Source organism: Mesoplodon bidens, assembly GCF_964165515.1.
Source record: "Mesoplodon bidens genome assembly, chromosome: 9".
NCBI classification, from domain to species: Eukaryota; Metazoa; Chordata; class Mammalia; order Artiodactyla; family Ziphiidae; genus Mesoplodon; species Mesoplodon bidens.
The window spans coordinates 69,440,863-69,459,158 of NC_138166.1; the positions used below are offsets into that span (position 1 = coordinate 69,440,863).

Sequence of the window (18,296 nt, forward strand, 5' to 3'; positions counted from 1 at the left end):
CTCTAATACACACTAAGGGACAAAGGTGTGACTGTGAATGCTGGTATTCAGATTTTGGGGCACTACTGTAATTTATGTGTTATTTACAAAGTTTAAGCAAATCTACTATGTTCTCTCACAATAACTTATTTCTCTTAAATAAGATAAAGTATTTAAGAACGAATCTGCCTCCTGGATAAAACAAGATCCACTTACCACAAACAGAGAGCACTGTCGTTCTGGTTTATCTGGGGCTTTGGGAAGCCCATTTCTATTCAGCCTCAAGAAAAATCTCTCACTACAAGAGAAAAGAAGTTTAATATTTTGAAAATTATTTAATATGTAAGGACTCATTACTTTTCTAGCTGCTCTTCATCCTAAGAGTTAAACTCAAAACTTATTCGGTCTTTCATTTGACATCAAAACTGCAGATATAATTTAGGAGAGAACCCAAGACAATAAACATTTGCTTCACTTCTGACAAAACTGGCAAAGAGGCAAGTGCAAAAGCAGAAAACATAAATATATATGTAAGCAAAAAATTAACTTTGAAAAGAATAAGCTTCTATATCAGTGATATCATTATTTTAAAAAGTAGAAAAAAGTACACTAAAAGAAAACATGTGACAATGTGATTTGTGTATTTGTACCTAAGATTTTTTTTTCATGTTTTGTGTCATAGTATTTAATAAACATCATACAAGGACACCATTCTGAGTGGTAACCATTCATTAGAATGCTTAACATTTTATGCTCTTATAAACCTATAATCCAAAACACAAAAAGAGAGACCAAGAAATGAAACTTGAATTTTCTTTGGTCCACAAAGGAACAGAAAACCTCGCACTGTCTACAGAACTTGCATTGAAAATACAGTGACACCTAGATTTAATGAAAACACAAATAATGCTGTTGAGCAGCCACTAATTCAAGTCAATAAATACTTGTGGACACCATTTATACCCAAGATAATGTGTTACACTATTTATGTTCAAAAAAATAAAATGAATATCACCCTCACCCCCAAATTAATCTACCAGCTACCACAAGCTTCTGAATTTTAATACCCTGGTGCCCACAATAGAATCAAATGGCTGGTTGCCTCAGGCAGAGAACACACAGCCAAGATCCCCAAAATGGGAAATTAGCACAGGGTATAGACTTGGTCAGTGTAGCTTCAGCCTAGGAATCAAGCAGGGAAAGGGAAGGTAGGGCATTAGTAAGGTTCAGACCCTTCCAAGTCTCCAAGCTTATTTATCACTTGGTCCTTGCCGTAAATAATGACTCTGTCATCCAAAATCACCCTTCTCCCCTACAGAGGGAGAAATGAGGACCATAATCAGATCTCTAAGGAAGCATATGGATTTGACTTTATGGTTGCTTTGGAACATTTTTATTCTCTTTTGCCATCTAAATCTAGCTAGATATATTTAACAGATTCAACTACCTGGCTCACCCTGTCCTTTTCTTATATTATGCCTATCCCTGATCTCTCACATGAGAAAGGGCAACCAATACACACTTCTACGGGGTCATTTCCACACTTATTACCTATGTCTTGTTCCACAGAGCAGTGGCTGATGAGATGTGAATGAAGAGAATATAAATTGCTGCAAGGATTCTCAAATGAAGACTATAAAGTTCCCATAGGATACAATTCTGAAGCAGAGGCTGGAAATGACAGATCCAACCTTGGATGCAGAATTCAATCTTATCCAATTGTCATTTACTATAATTCAGGGCAAAGGACTGTAAACTCTCTTCAGAATGGAAGAATATTTACTATTTCAAATTTAATATGTACTAAAAGGAAATGTGCAAAAAATTCACCTTGGGATAAATGAATTACACTTTAAAATAGTCATTATTAGGTAATACTGTTTTTTTGAGAAAACACTATTTTTTTGAGAATGGGCACTCTGCTAAGGACTTTACATGGATTTAATTCCTTTTATCCTCACTATGCCTTTAGGAAGTCGGTACTATTATTATGCCATATTATAGGTGGGAAAACTGAGAAATGGTAAATAGTTTTGCCCAAGATTACAGAGCTGTTGGAGAAAAGACAGTCTCTTCAATAAGTGGTGTTGGGAAAACTGGACAGCTACATGTAAAAGAATGAAATTAGAACACTCCCTAACACCATACACAAAAATAAACTCAAAATGAATTAGAGACCTAAATGTAGACCGGACACTATAAAACTCTTAGAGGAAAACATTAGGAAGAACACTCTTTGACATAAATCACAGCAAGATATTTTTTGATCCACCTCCTAGAGTAATGGAAATAGAAACAAAAATAAACAAGTGGGACGTAATGAAACTTCAAAGCTTTGCACAGCAAAGGAAACCATAAACAAGACGAAAAGACAACCCTCAGAATGGGAGAAAATATCTGCAAACGAATCAATGGACAAAGGATTAATCTCCAAAATATATAAACAGCTCATGAAGCTCAATATTAAAAAAATAAAAAACCCAGTCCAAAAATGGGCAGAAGACCTAAATAGACATTTCTCAACATCACTAATTATTAGAGAAATGCAAATCTAAACTACAATGAGGTATCACCCCATACCAGTAAAAATGGCCATCATCAGAAAATCTACAAACAACAAATGCTGGAGAGGGTGTGGAGAAAAGGGAAGCCTCTTGCACTGTTGGTGGGAATGTAAATTGATACAGCCACTATGGAGAACAGTATGGAGGTTCCTTAAAAAACTAAAAATTGCATTACCATATGATCCAGCAATCCTACTACTGGGCATATACCCAGAGAAAATCATAATTCAAAAAGACACATGCACCCCAATGTTCATTGCAGCACTGTTTACAACAGCCAGGTCATGGAAGCAACCTAAATGTCCATCGACAGATGAATGGATAAAGAAAATGTGGTACATATATACAATGGAATATTACTCAGCCCTAAAAAGGAATGAAATTGGGTCATTTGTTGAGACATGGATGGATCTAGAGACTGTCATACAGAGTGAAGTAAGTCAGAAAGAGAAAAACAAATATTGTATATTAACGCATATATGTGGAACCTAGAAAAATGGTACAGATGAACCAGTTTGCAGGGCAGAAATTGAGACACAGATGTAGAGAACAAACATATGGACACCAAGGGGGGGAAGTGGTGGGGGTGTGTGTGTGTGGTGTACTGAATTGGGCGATTGGGATTGACATGTATACACTGATGTGTATGGAACTTATGACTAATAAGAACCTGCTGTATAAAAAAATAAAAAATAATAATAATAAAAAAGATTACAGAGCTGGTGTGTGGTGGCTGAGTAGGAATTCTATGCCACATATAATTCAAAATGCTCGTACTTCATTTGAATGCTATAAAATAAATTCTTTCTCTGCTTCATAGAATAATTGAGCAAATATTTACAGAATATTGAGATACGGGAGAAGTCATTCATCCTCTGGGACACCACCGACTCAGTCAAGCTTGGTCCCAAGAGGGACCCCACGTCCTTCCTGGGCTAAGAGGAATGGAAGAAGTGGAAATCCTGATTTAGCAGGCTTCAAAGCCATCCCTGGTTTGAAATTGTTCCTTGGTAGTTTTTTCAATGAAACGTACTTAGAAAAATGACTTGAGAAATAAATTATTTTACTAAACAAATGCAAACCTCCAGAAAGATTTAAGTATTTGGCTTTAGTTGGTCAAAACTCTGGAGGTTTAAGACCAGTGTTTGGTTTTGCTTCTTAGTCATCAGTCACCTACTAACATATAATGTTTATTGATTGTATTTTAGCCCCAAACACAAGCAGTGTGACCATTTTCCCCTCTCCTGATTATGGGCCATGCGCTCTTTTTTTTATGTTTGAGGCTCCTCTTTATCCCTACTGAAACATTTGAAACAAATGTCACTTTATCTTCTGACAAGTCAGTCAAAAATGATAAATAACAATAATATTAATATACAAAAGTCAACATGGCATTCTACATATTGAGACCTTAACTTTAATACTGATATAAAATACTATTCCATATTCACAAATTTCATCAGTCTTCTGGTAAAATAATGTTTCCTAAAGCATTCTATTTCAGACACTCCTTTTGCTCTGTCACTATTTTAATTTCACTAGTCTAGACAGAATCCTGATTATGCAAGCATTATTATCATATCCTATTACAGAAAGAATACCAATATGTACTAAGCCATATCCCTTAGCTTAAGCATGCCTTAAAGGGGAGATAAAAATAGACTGAATATGGGTACTATGGAGAAATAAATCATGTGCAATTTTTTAAAAACCAGACTTCTTTTAAAAGAAAAAAAAACCTTTTATGGCCAATTAAATAAAACCTTTTTTATTCATTTGGTGAAAGTTGTTGGTATACAAACTCAATCAATTTCTCTTCAGCTTTGGTGATACAGCAACCACTTAATCAGCAAATGGTTTCAGAGAAAAAAAAAGAACTACAGCAACACATTTCAGAATCTTCAGATTACAATAAATACCACCCACACGCTCACACACGTCTGGAGAATGCCAAACTGTTGCCTTCAAGGCAGGGGGACTAAACGAGTGTATGACATTTCACTCTGGCACATCTTCCAAAATTCTCTCACAAACTTTTGTGGCCACACACAAAGGTATTTTCAACTCTCTACTATAAGTCAAAGAGTGGTACCTCATCAGAAAACAGAACTAGCTTTTGTGAATTTAAGAAGTGTCCTATTATAAGATGTGCATACCTACATTACATCATTTACACTTTTTTCCCCCTAATCATAAGAGGTATGTGTGTTTCTTTCTATTACACTGTGACTAACTAGAATACAGGCTCATGACAATTAACCTTTACATTCCCAGCTGCTAGCCAATGATTTGGTATCTCCTTAGTGTTTAAAGACTGAACAAATACAATATTTCAGGAAAAAATACAGCAAAATATAAATTATTGGGAAGCGACTTTTGCTCTCTTCCCTATAATACCTTTTACTTCACAGCAGTGAAATGTATGAAATTCTCCAGAGACATTTCAATCGATGGCACCTTACCACCAGATGTGAGTCACATACATAATTAACTTCATGGCCCCTCCAGATTCTAGATCATGCCATTTAACTCTGCCACGCACATCCTATGTCTTTATTATAGTAAACATACAGTAATGGAAATATCTATGGTGACATAATATGTTTTCAAATGAGAATACTGCCTTCTTCATCAGCAAAGAATGAATAAGCACACAGAACACTTCTAGACACATTAAGAAATGAGAGTTGATATTATTACCAGCAGAGAAAAATCATCATTTGACTTCCAGTTACAGTGTCATGTCCTCCCAGAGGAAATATCACTGCCAGAGAAATTTAGTGTCCACCTGAATTCCTTGTGTGAGCCATTATAAATCACCATATTATAAATCAACAATCTCAAATTCTTTCTTTGGAAATAAAGCACAAAAAATCACAATTATTTATTATTTATAACCTGCCTTCTTCTAACAAGGATTTGAGAACCAAGATAATGAAATAAGAGTGTGCAAGAGCATCCCCAGATATCCCTGGGGAAAAATAGTAAAAGTCAAAATATACCCTTTAATTCTCCCAACCATCCTATAAGGTAGGAGCCCCTCGCATCCCCATTCTACAAATGAGAAAGCTGGAGCTTGGGGATATTCGGTAAGTTGGTCAAAGTTGCATAGTCAGTCAAGGTTGGAACCAGGAAATTAATTTCCAGGGTCTGATTCCAAAGTTTCAGCTCTTAACCACAATGTTATGCTGTTTTCAAAGTAACAGAACACCTCAAAATAGACAAAAAGAACAAGCCTACCCATGTCACATGAACCAAGGGTTTTATTATGAATATTTTCAATAAAGTACAAAAATAATAATTAAAAATGCATGAAGCCAGACAAAAAAAAAAAAAAGCCACAAACATATCTGTGTTTAGGGAGTTTATGTCTAATGGCTTCTCCTTCCCCTTCTCAGCAGGATAGGATGCTCCTATCTCCCCACCCCCTCCTCCTATCATAACACTCAGAAGCAGCTGTCCGGTAGGAAAGGCCCTACCTAGGGTCTTGGGGGCCTCCAGGCCAGATGTGGGAGGGTCCTCCCAGCCTTCTGATTAATCACATAAAGTGGCTCTCCCATATGGCATTCCTAGGACAATCATTTGCCTTCAAAGAGCAATGCACCTAAAGTTAGGAATGACCAACGCCAAGGAGATTTTTGTATTTCTCTATATGGATTCATGTTTATCACTCTATAGCTCCCTTCTCACAAGAAACAAAACTGCCTAAGTGTTTTAATGTTTGTGGAAGTTACACAGTGTACACTCTATCCAAAAATATATGATTGGATAATATCTTGGGTTGAAGTCTGATTAATCTACAAAAAATTACAAAGAATGTTTCCAAAATCATTTTGAACAGTTAAGTCACTGAAATAAATTTATGTTCTCCAAATGTGACAGTAACAAAAGAGAGCAAACACTTCGGTGGTCGTATTCTGGTACACTAATTGGAAAAAGAACTGTCTGGTTCTTTTATGCTTACACTTTTTTATTTTTTTAATTAATTAATTTATTTTTGGCTGCACTGGGTCTTCGTTGCTGTGTGTGGGCTTTCTCTAGTTGCGGCGAGCGGGGCTACTCTTCGTTGCAGTGTGCGGGCTTCTCATTGTGGTGGCTTCTCTTGTTGCAGAACACAGGCTCTAGGCGCACGGGCTTCAGGAGTTGCAGCACACGGGCTCAGTAGTTGCAGCACACAGGCTCAGTAGTTGTGGCTCGCGGGCTCTAGAGCACAGGCTCAATAGTTGTGGCACACAGGCTTAGTTGCTCCACGGCATGTGGGATCTTCCCAGACCAGGGCTCGAACCCGTGTCCCCTGCATTGGCAGGAGGATTCTTAACCAACACGCCACCAGGGAAGTCCTACACTTACACTTTATAAAACACTTTATAAATACCAAAAAATAGTAGTGTCTTTGAAAAAGCCAAGTCCCTTGTCTTAAATTTAACTATGCTGTGTGTGAGGACAATTAATATCTACTCTACACTGAATAGTAGTGCAGGGAGATGCACCAGCAGTCAGGGAGGAAACAGTGGGAGCAAGAAGACGGAAGGAGAATAGTGAGAAGAGGTAGGAGAATGGTTCAGCTGTGCTGACTCGAGGCCCTCTACCCAAAAGGCAATAGTACACAAATAGAAGGTGATCTCAATGCTTCTATTTCACTGCTCCTCCTGCATTTTCTCAAACGCTTTCTGATTGACTAACAGTGTAAGATGCTTCCAACCATCTGTGCAGGGAATTGTTACTGTGTTCTTTCCTAGAACGAGTGGCAAAGGACAACTCAAGGAGCATTCTAAGTTGTCATAGTAACGCCCCCAGGAGTTGGTGCTACTGCAGACCCGGCAAGATACTCTGGGGAAGTGAGTGGAAGGTGTGCTAGCTGCCCTGGGGTGGCCACTAGACCAAGAGTTTTGGTGCTCACCATGGCACAGAAAAGGGGGCTCTCATCCAGGCCATCTCCGAACATGGGTGTGTACAACATTCTCCTGGGAGCTGTATAAAGCCCAGGCCCTAGCCTGGGGATCCCGACTTACTATGGACCTAAAAGCTCCCTGTGTGTTTAAAAGCACAGTCATATTTAACAACCACTGTTTTGACCCAAATGCCTAGGCACTAATGAGTCAGAATTGCTGACTGTCTTTTATGATCGTCATATACAACCAGAAAACAGGCAACAAATGGCTGATATCTTCAGGTCAACGATTTCTCCCCTTTCTTCTCCCAACCATATGACTGATACAAATGAAGTTTTTCCTTGGCAATAAATGAAAGCAACTCCTCAAGCAAGTCTTCCTAGATAAAGTTATTAATGTGCTTTCTAATTTTAAAACGAAAGCAACACAAGGGTCATGAGCTCTTCTGATTAAAGGGAAATGAAACAAGAAGGATCCTTGATACCAGGGTTGCCACAGTAGTTTACCTAAAGAGCAGAAAGACTCTGAGTTTTCTTTTTTAATATTAATACCCAAGTCCAGATTCACTTTACAAATATTTGAGGTTGAAGGACTAAGCAACCAACTAATGGGATGGCTTTGTCAGGACAATAAAGGATCTTGCCTTAGTTGAATGATGAAAGGGGAGATAATTTTTTAAACTACAGTCAACTCTATTGCCAATGTTGAACATCAAGCTGATTCTTTCTTACTACTTAGAACGACTTAAAACCACTTCATGTTATTTTTCTTTTCAGAGAATAAAGCTAACTGAATCAGAATTCTTTTGGGGAAGGTAAAGCTCAAAGAAAAAGGAGTGCAATGCTTTCTAAAGTTATAAATAAGTGATGTACAGATCACCTGCTGATTGACGGATGAATTAAAGAAGAGATTTGGATCAACTGTTGATTTGAGAAAAACAATAATGACTCTAAGTTCTAAAGACTTGAGACCCTAAAAATCTCATTGTTGAATTCAAGTAAAATCCTTAGAAACAGCTAAACTGTTTAACTGAGCTACTCAGGAAAAAACTTGCTTATGTCTATCTCTAGAGAACTCATTAAGAATTTCACTAGAAAATAACTTTCTTAGAGAAGTAACTAAAAGTAGGTGATGATAGGATCTGGTCAACAGAAACAAGGACTGTGAAATAAGAAGGCCTGTTTACAGGCAGAATGTCTTATGCTTATTCTTCTTGGAATTTACATAATTTGATTATGGTAAACACTATACCTTTGACATTTCATGAGGGAGGAATCCTCTGATTTATATACAGTAATTATTCTGACCTTTTTAACAATGCCTCTTTTGTTAGAAAGTATCTGTAATAAGCAATCTTGAAAGTAAAGCAAACCTGAGCTCTTTATAACTACTCTGGGTTGAAGCATGCAGTTCTTTGCAAAGGCAAAGAAACCTTAATGAAAACAGACTAAATGAAAAAATCTAAATAATTCAAGCCTTGCAAAAACAGTAAGTATAATGTCTTTCATACATTTATTATCTCAAAAAAAGTTCTAATTTTTAAAAGGAAAGAAGCCAAAATCAAATGTCCCTTTCAACAGCTTACTGATACTGATAGATTCTTTATATTCATTATAACTTAAAAAAATGAAAACTTATGATTACCAAAGGGAGTAGGGTAGGGATAAATTAGGAGTATGGGATTAACAGATACAAACCACTAGATATAAAAATAGATAAACAATAAGGATTTTCTGTATAGCACAGGGAACTATAATAACCTATAATGGAAAAGAATCTGAAAAAATATATGTACATGTATAACTGAATCATTTTGCTGTACACCTGAAACTAACACATTATTATAAATCAACTATACTTCCATCTAAAAAAAAGAAAAGTATCTAAATCATCATTAAATACTATTTATTAACAAGATGACCCATGCAATTGGACTTTCTAAAGGTCAAATGCTTTTTCCTTTTAACCAGAGAGCTACAAAGCCTCTACACTGATATGCAAATTGTTCATGTGTATGAGGATAGGTACGTTATTTTCTGTAGAGCTCCATAGTTTTCATAAGTTTGAAAATGAACTTTAGGCACTGAAAAGTTTAGGTAGCATTGCTTTAGACACCACAAGTATTTTTGGTGAAACAAAAACAGCAATACTGGTTACCATACAAAGAGAAACTCTAGCCTTTAAAAATATTTCTTGACTTAAAGCTTACTAGTATTTTGAACATCAATAGAATGTAAGTTCTGGGAGGGCGAGAAATTTTTTTTTTTTTTTTTTTATTCATTGATGTGTCCCCAATGCCCAGATCAGTGCCTTTCCCCGAGGAAAGCAGCAATTGTTTGCTGAATGAATGAAGATCAGTGATTCAACAGCAATAGTGTGAAACCTCTGTTGCTCAATGGAAAGAAAAAGATGCAGTCTCTGTTTAACTTGTAGTCAAAGATCTCTAAATGGAAATACTTAGGAGAAGATGCTACACAGATACTTCTCAACTTACAGGGTTCCGTCCTGATAAAACCATTCAGCTTTACAAGAGCATTGTACCGAATATGGCTAGCCCAGGGAAAGACCAAAATTCAAAATTCAAAGTACAGTTTCCAGTAAATGTGTATTGCTTTCACACCACTGTGAAGTCAAAAAATCCTAAGTTGAACTACTGTTAAGTCAGGGACTGTCCATAAATTTATCTGCTAATTTTTATTTACTTTTTTTTTTTTTAAGCAGGACAGATTTTGCAAATGATGCTCCCATAGAGACATGTCTGACAGCAGAGTGCTGATTAACACAGGAGAACCTGAACCAAATCCATTACCATTGCTGATGCACTCAACCTTGAGTTCTCTCTCTTATGACTAAGCATATCCCCACTGGAGTGGAAGGAAGGCAGAAAAAATGAAGACAATAATGACACAATCTTTCAATACTCTGCCTCAACAACAGTGAGAGACTTGTAAACTTCCTGCAACTGCATCGATGCCCAGTCAGTGTAAGCACTCTGCAAGGTGCTGGGAACAGAAAGATAAGGAGAGGGTAAAGTCTTATCTTCAGAGAAGGAACTAACAGGACCGTATCATGAATAATTCCTTTGTCAATGGTGAATCACCTTACAGCACAAATGGCAATGCAGAGCAGAGAAGTCCTCGTAAGGTGGGTTGCTATGTGTGAGCATGACTTGATTGGTAGTGAATTTAGGAAAACTAAATTAATCTGAATTCTCTATAGGCAGCAGACACAGGGCAGAGGAGAACAGACAGAGACGACCAGAATCCTGGTGAGAAAAACACCCATCTGGTCATCTTTTAAAACACAGGAATAGGGGTGGAAAGCCCTTCTGATCAATTTCTAAAACTCTGCACTGTTTAAGTACAATGAGACAAATCTGCTGAGTAAGTGTTTAGAGCTAAAGGGGATGAGAAAGCCAGTTCTGAATACATTTACTCTATGAGTTTTTGGTTTTCTGCCACTTTAAAGTTCCAGCCACTTAGCCTTATAATAATGTAGTAATTTAAAATTTCAAAAATAATTGGAATTGTGTGGCTCTTAAAATGCTACAAAGAACTGTGGATCACTTCTACACTGGGTGTTCTCAGCATGAATAAAGTTATTTGTTTGCTTGTTTTTGTTTTAATTTAGATCCTCCTCCTGGTCCATTTCTTAAAATCTCTCCTATGAACAACACTACATCTCAATTTTTTTTTTGGTATGCAACAGAAGTGTGACCAAAGGGGGAGCAAACCACAGAATCTGATTAACTTGGAAGTGACAACAATCCCAATTCTCATGCACCTGCTAGAAGAATCAAATGATGGCAAAGAAAGGGGAGAGGGGGAAGTACTCATGCCTTTAAAGAGGAAGCCCAAGGGAAGGTCACTGTGGGTCAGTGATGTACAGACACCCACAGGGAACTCTGTGCCAGCATGTCTACAAATAGCAGGAAGCACTCTGGGCCGCGTGGAATTGTTGATATTGCCACAGTCTAAGGAGGACCTCTGAATGCCTTCTTCTATTTCTGTTCTCAAATAGTGTTGTGCTCCCTGCATACATGGCCAGTCAGACATTTTCCCCTCCATTATTGCTGTACTTTGGAGAGGTTATAATTTTGAGTTAATTTTATAACATAAAACTGTAAAAAGAGATCTATGCCAACTATCTTTCTACGTTCAAAACAACAAATGCTCCTAATTTATGTAAAAATATAGAGACTGAACTTGTGTGATCACACTATAATAAGTTGTAAATGAGGTATGAAATGAGAAATTCTAGCACAGTGCTCAGAGAATTAAAGAATCATATGGGCTCCCTTAACTGTGTTATGTACTATAATATAGACACAAAAATATTAGCATTTTTTCCAAGAGTGGGCTAAATAACTGTTCTCTCCAACAGCTCCCTTCTGTAAGGTCTTTTTTTAAAAATTTTTTTTATTTTTTATTAGTTTCTGCTTTATAACAAAGTGAATCAGTTATACATATACATTCTGTAAGGTCTTTAAAAAATTCCCAGTAACTAAGTCTTTTCAAAAGAAGCCCTAATTCTTTAATTTCCTCTTAAAAATGAAAGGCAATTAGATCACATCAGCCTCTGAAGAGACCAAATGGAAGCTATTGTTGTAATGTCTTTAATTCTCCTCCTCCTGCTAGATTCCCAGTCTCAGTTTTTTCCAACTGTGATGTGTCAGACTCCAACTCTACCACCTGATACCTCTTTTCTGAGCACACCTGGCAAAAGCTGTCTAACTTGGGAGCCAGGATTCGCCACCAATTTCAGATGTCTCTCTTTGGAGGTCCCGTCCTGCACTCAGCAGTTCCATTTTTCATCACTAACTCACTTCCTATCACGTTTTTGCTCAAAGGCTGCTGATCTTGCTCCTGCAACTCCCTTTCAGCCCTGAACTCCCTTTCATTCTCTCTTTTGCTCTCCAGCAGCAGCTCATCTTGTTTCCCCACTTTCCTTATAAAAGATCAAGGCCACAGACCTAGTCCTTGTTTTCCATTTCAATATCTTACACCCATTTCAGTGCCCTCCCTCCCTCCCAAATTAGTAGAAGAAGCGACCTTCCTCCTTCTCGAAATAGCTGCCTTCACATGTGTCCTGGATCCCTTCTGCCATCTGCTCCAGGAGTCACCTTTGGGTCTCCAGCAGGACCTCACGCTGCTCGCACACAACTGTTACTCCTGTGCACTGTGTGATGTGTGAATGAATGAACAAGGGAGTGGTGAGTGGTCTCCTCACCTTTGGGAGAACAAATCTCTATGTTTTTTATTATTTTAAAAAAAATTTATTTAAGTATAGTTGAGTTGAGTTAGTTATAATGTGTTAATTTCTGCTGTACATCAAAGTGACTCAGTTATACATATATACATTCTTTTTCATATTCTTTTCCATTATGGTTTATCACAGGATATTGAATACAGTTCCCGTTCCCTGTGTTATACAGTAGGATCTTGTTGCTTAGGACAAACCTTTATTAATTCAGAGTTTTGGGGAAGCTGGTCCTTATATAGACACAGGATTTTGCTTAAGCATATAAGGTATTCCCTCCCACAGAACATTAATCTTCTAAAAGTTGCCTATTTTGTTTTATATATGAGTCAAAGCTTATGGTTTAAAGATAATACTATTGTAATATATGTGTTATTATAATACTGAATGTCCTAGATCTTCAGAAAACATTCCTGTTAAGTTCTGCCGAAAACATTATCAAAAATATCATTGTCAGTTCAAAGGAACCCAGGATTATTATTCAAGGCAGAATGGAATCCAAACCATGTATGGGGCTAGTGACTAGGCCAGATTAATAAACCCGTCTTCTTTCGAAGAGATTGAAAAAAATGCCTGCCCTCATTGCTTTACTGCCCACATGTATAAAGCATTGATAATTTTAAGGAGGTAATTCATTAACCATACATACTATATGCTAAAAGGTAAAGCAAGCACCCATAGACCTATCACAAGGAATTCACAACCATTCAATTCTGTCACACCACTCTACCTATCCCTTTGTTCTTTCTTTGTGTTTCTCTCTCTTTTTTTTTCTGTTGCTAAAGTATTTTAAAGCAAATCATATCCCTGATGCCATTTGACCTGTTTACTAGTCTCCCTAAATCTTATATAACTATAATAACACATACCTTAAAAATTAATAATAATTCCTTAGACTATATGATTTCTTTAAGAATTCAAGACCAAACACCACATATCATTTCTGGTTATGTTAAAGTACAGTTCCCGTTTTCAATCATCATCATCATAGCTTATCATTACTGACCAATGACCCGGTGTCAAGCATTAGACTAAGAAGTATATGCATTATCTCATGTAATCCTCAAATAATCCCATGAGAGAAGTACTATTATTATCCTCTTTTAGCAGATAAATTACAGACATAAGAGATGTGAATTAGTTTGCCCAGGCTGATGTAGCTACTGAATGGCAATGGCAGATCCTCTGACTCTAGAGCCTGGCCACTTATATACTATAGAGTGGTATCTGCACAAGATACAAGATCTGAGTCTTGAGGATGGAGAGAAATTCAGATATAGTCCAGAATGAGTTCATATAAAAAAAAAATCTGTGCCTCACCAATAATATTCACTACTTTTTCTTAAATGACAGAACTGGAGTATACTAAAAAAGAAGGTAATTTTAGGCAATATAAAATTTATATGGAAATGAAGCATTTAATGAAAATGGAGAGTTTAACTGTGTGATGGTAGAAAAAGCACATAACTTCAGTCAAGTATGTGAATAAGGTAACAGCAAGAAAGTCAACTTTATCTGAACTTAATTACTATGAAAAGACTTTTTGTATTTAATCACCAGGATAAGACTTTTTAGAGAAGTACAACTCTGTGCTATTTTCTCAAATAAAAGCCCATGCCAACAGCTTACACGTATAAGCAGCCCTATACTAGGCTGAGGGCTCACTGGTGGCACTTAGGTCCTATTAAATATATCCTCTGATGAGAATGAAATACAGTAACAGATTAGTCCTGAAACTTAGAATATAGCAGTAACCAAAGTACTGAAAGTTATAAGGGAAATAGTCAACAAGTGGACTATGTCATTTTCATTGGTCCATGTAACTTATACTCTGTTGTAGATTAACTGACATATTAATATGTCAACACAGGAAAGATAAGAATACACACTTCCACAGCTGCACAGACTATGAAAAACATAAATGCTACGACTATTTCTATCACCAAATAGTACGATATCCAATTTTAAACGCAAGCTGAAAGAAACATCTGTAGCATATGATGCTAAGTACAAGCAGACCTCATTTGATTGTGCTTCGCTTTACTGCACTTCACAGATATTGCATTTTTTACAAATTGAAGGTCTGTGACAAACCTGTGAAGAGCAAGTCTATTGGCGCCCGTTTTCCAACATTTGCTCATGTCAGGTCTCTGTGTCAGATTTTTGTAATTCTAGCAATATTTCAGACTTTTTCATTATTATTATATTTGTCATAGTGACCCGTGATCAGTGATCTCTGATGTTACTCTTGTAATTCTTTTGGGGCATCTTGAACTGCGCCCATACAAGTTGGGTGTATGATCTGACTGCTCCACCATCATGAGATGTCCCTCATCTCTCTCCCTCTCCTAGGCCTCCCTGTTCTCTGAGATACAATAATACTGAAATAAGGACAATTAATAACCCTTCAATGGCCTCCAAGCATTCAAATGAAAGGAAGAGCCGCATGTTTCTCACTTTAACTCAAAAGCTAGAAATGATTAAGCTTCATGAGGAAGGCATGTGGAAAGCTGAGACAGGCTGAAAGCTAGGCCTCTCATACCAGTTAGCCAAGTTGTGACTGCACAAAGGGAAAGTTCTTGAAGGAAATGAAAAGTGCTACTCCAGTGAACACATGAAAGGTAAAGAGCAAAACAGCTTTATTGATGATATGGAGAAAATTTTAGTGGTCTGGACAGAAGATCAAACCAGCCACAACATTCTCTTCAGCCAAAGCCAGATCCAGAGAAAGGCCCTAACTCTCATCAATTCTCTGAAGGCTGAGAGGGGTGAGAAAGTTACAGAAGAAATGTTTGAAGCTAGTGGAGATTGGTTCATGGGGTTTAAGGCAAGAAGCCGTCTCCATAACATCAAAGTGCCAGGTGAAGCAGCAAGTGCTGGTGTAGAAGCTGCAACAAGTTATCTAGAAGTTCTAGCTAAGATAATCCATGAAGGTGGCCACACCAAACAACAAATTTTCAAGGTAGACACAACAGCCTTATACCAGAAGAAGATGCCATCTCGGACTTTCATAGCTGGAGAGAAGAAGTCAGTGCCTGGCTTAAAAACTTCAAAGGACAGGCTGACTCTCCTATTTGAGGCTAATGCAGCTGGTGACTTTAAGTTGAAGCCAATGCTTATTTACCATTCTGAAAATTGTAAAGCCTTTAAGAATGATGCTAAATCTACTATGCTTATGCTCTATAAATGATACAACAAAGCCTGGATGACATCATATCTGTTCACAATATGGTTTACTGACTATTTTAAGGCCACTGTTGAGACCTAGTATCCTGGAAAAAGAGATTCCTTTTAAAATATTACTGTTCATTGACAATGTACCTGGTCACCTAAGATCTCCGATGGAGAGGTACAAGACTCATGTTGTTTTCATGCACGCTAACACAACATCCATTCTGCAGCTCATGGATCAAGGAGTCATTTCGACTTTCAAGTCTTATTATGTAAGAAATACAATTTGTAAGGCTATAACTGCCATAGATAGTGATTCCTCTTGTGGATCTGGGCAAAGTCAACTGAAAACCTCTGAAAGGATTCATCATTCAAGATGCCATTAAGAAAACACTTGTGCTTCATGGGAAGATGTCTAAATAACATTAACAGGAGCTTGGAGGAAGTTGATTCCAACCCTCATGGATGAGTTTGAGGAGTTCAAGACTTCAGTGGAGGAAGTAACTGTAGATGTGGTGGACACAGCAAGAGAACTGGAATTAGAAGTGGAGCCTGAAGATGTGACTGAATGGCTGCAATCTCATATTTAACCTCGAAAGTATGAGAAGTGGCTTCTTAAGGATGAGCAATGAGGGTAAGCTGTGACAAAGTGAGAGAGTGGCATGGACATATATACACTACCAAACGTAAAACAGATAGCTAGTAGGAAGCAGCCACATAGCACAGGGAGATCAGCTCGGTGCTTTGTGACCACCTAGAGGGGTGGGATAGGGAGGGTGGGAGGGAGGGAGACACAAGAGGGAAGAGATATGGGAACATATGTATATGTATAACTGATTCACTTTGTTATAAAGCAGAAACTAACACACTATTGTAAAGCAATTATACTCCAATAAAGATGTAAAAAAAAAAAAAAGGATGAGCAATGAAAGTGGTTTCTTGAGATGAAATCTACTCCTGGTGAAGATGCTGTGAAGATGGTTGAAATGACAACAAAGGATCTATAATATTATATGAACTTAGTGGATAAGGCAGGGTTTAAGAGGATTGACTCCCATTTTTGAAAGAAGTTCTGCTGTGGGTAAAATGCTATCAAACAGCATTGCATGCTACAGAGAGATCGTTCATGGAAAAAAAGAGTCAACTGATGCAGCAAATTTCACTGATGTCTTAGTTGAAGAAACTGTCACAGCCACCCCAGCCTTCAGTGACGACCACCCTCATCAGTCAGCACCATCAATGTGTCTTGCTGGTGGCAAGACACTCCACCAGCAAAAAAAGATGAGGGCTCAGATGATGGTTAGCATTTTTTAGCAATAAAGTTTTTTGTTGTTTTTTTTTTGTGGTACACGAGCCTCTCACTGTTGTGGCCTCTCCCGTTGCGGAGCACAGGCTCCGGATGCGCAGGCTCAGCAGCCATGGCTCACGGGCCCAGTCACTCCATGGCATGTGGGATCTTCCCAGACTGGGGCACGAACCCGTGTCCCCTGCATCGGCAGGCGGACTCTCAACCACTGCACCACCAGGGAAGTCCAACAATAAAGTATTTTTTGATTAAGATATGCACTTTTTTTTCAGACACAAAGACTATAGTATAGTGGAAACATAACTTTTGTATGCACCAGGAAACCAAAAAATTCGTGTGACTTGCTTTATTGTGATACTCACTTTATTTCAGTTGTCTGGTACCAAACCTGTGGTTTGATTTCTTTATACAAATCCCCTCTCCCCTGATATTCCCAATCCTATACCCCAGTTTATGCACATCCAGTCTCTGCCCTTTCTCCCTTTCTCCGGTCCTTGGCTGATCTTCCCACCTGTAATTTCAAGGTTGTTTCCTGATGTCTTCTAAGGGACCTTTATCCAGCAATGACCTCCCCTCTCCCATGAGTGTAACCTCTCCCACGTTACTGGATCCTTCCTGTCAATTCTTAATAAGCTCAAGCCTCTTCCACTTCAGTTTCTTAAAAAAACAAAACAAAAGAAAAAACCCTCAACAGACCCCTTGCTATACACTGGTGAGTAAAAAATTGGTTGCAGAAGAAAACAGATTACTATTAATATCGAAGTTCATGAGAATGGGTATAGAAAAGTGATTAAGAACAGTCATGCCTGATCAGACTGCATGTTAAAATACAACTCCACTATATACCAGCTGTGTGGCCTTGGGCAAGTTATTAATCTCTCTGTGCCTCACTTTCCCCATCTATAAAAAATGGGGATATAGTCAGCCTTCCGTATCTGTAGGTACTGCATCCGCAGAATCAATCAACTGCAGATAGAAGATATTCAGGAAAAAAATTCCAGAAAGTTTCAAAAAGCAACTATTTAAATAGTATTTATATTTTATTAGGTATTATAAGTAATTTAGAGATGATTTAAAGTATATGGGAGGATGTGTGCATGTTATATGCAAATACTATGCCATTTT

General features: G+C 37.6%; 1 protein-coding gene across 2 annotated transcripts in view; it reads right to left on the reverse strand.

Moving 5' to 3' along the window:
• Positions 1 to 18,296, reverse strand: part of DOCK4 (dedicator of cytokinesis 4) — a 487,691-nt gene that overhangs the window by 220,939 nt on the left and 248,456 nt on the right. For both annotated transcript variants that reach the window (XM_081243754.1, XM_081243753.1), the window contains exon 9: positions 196 to 277. In XM_081243754.1, the coding sequence (XP_081099880.1) occupies positions 196 to 277 (82 nt within the window). The remainder of the gene's footprint in view (positions 1 to 195; positions 278 to 18,296) is intronic.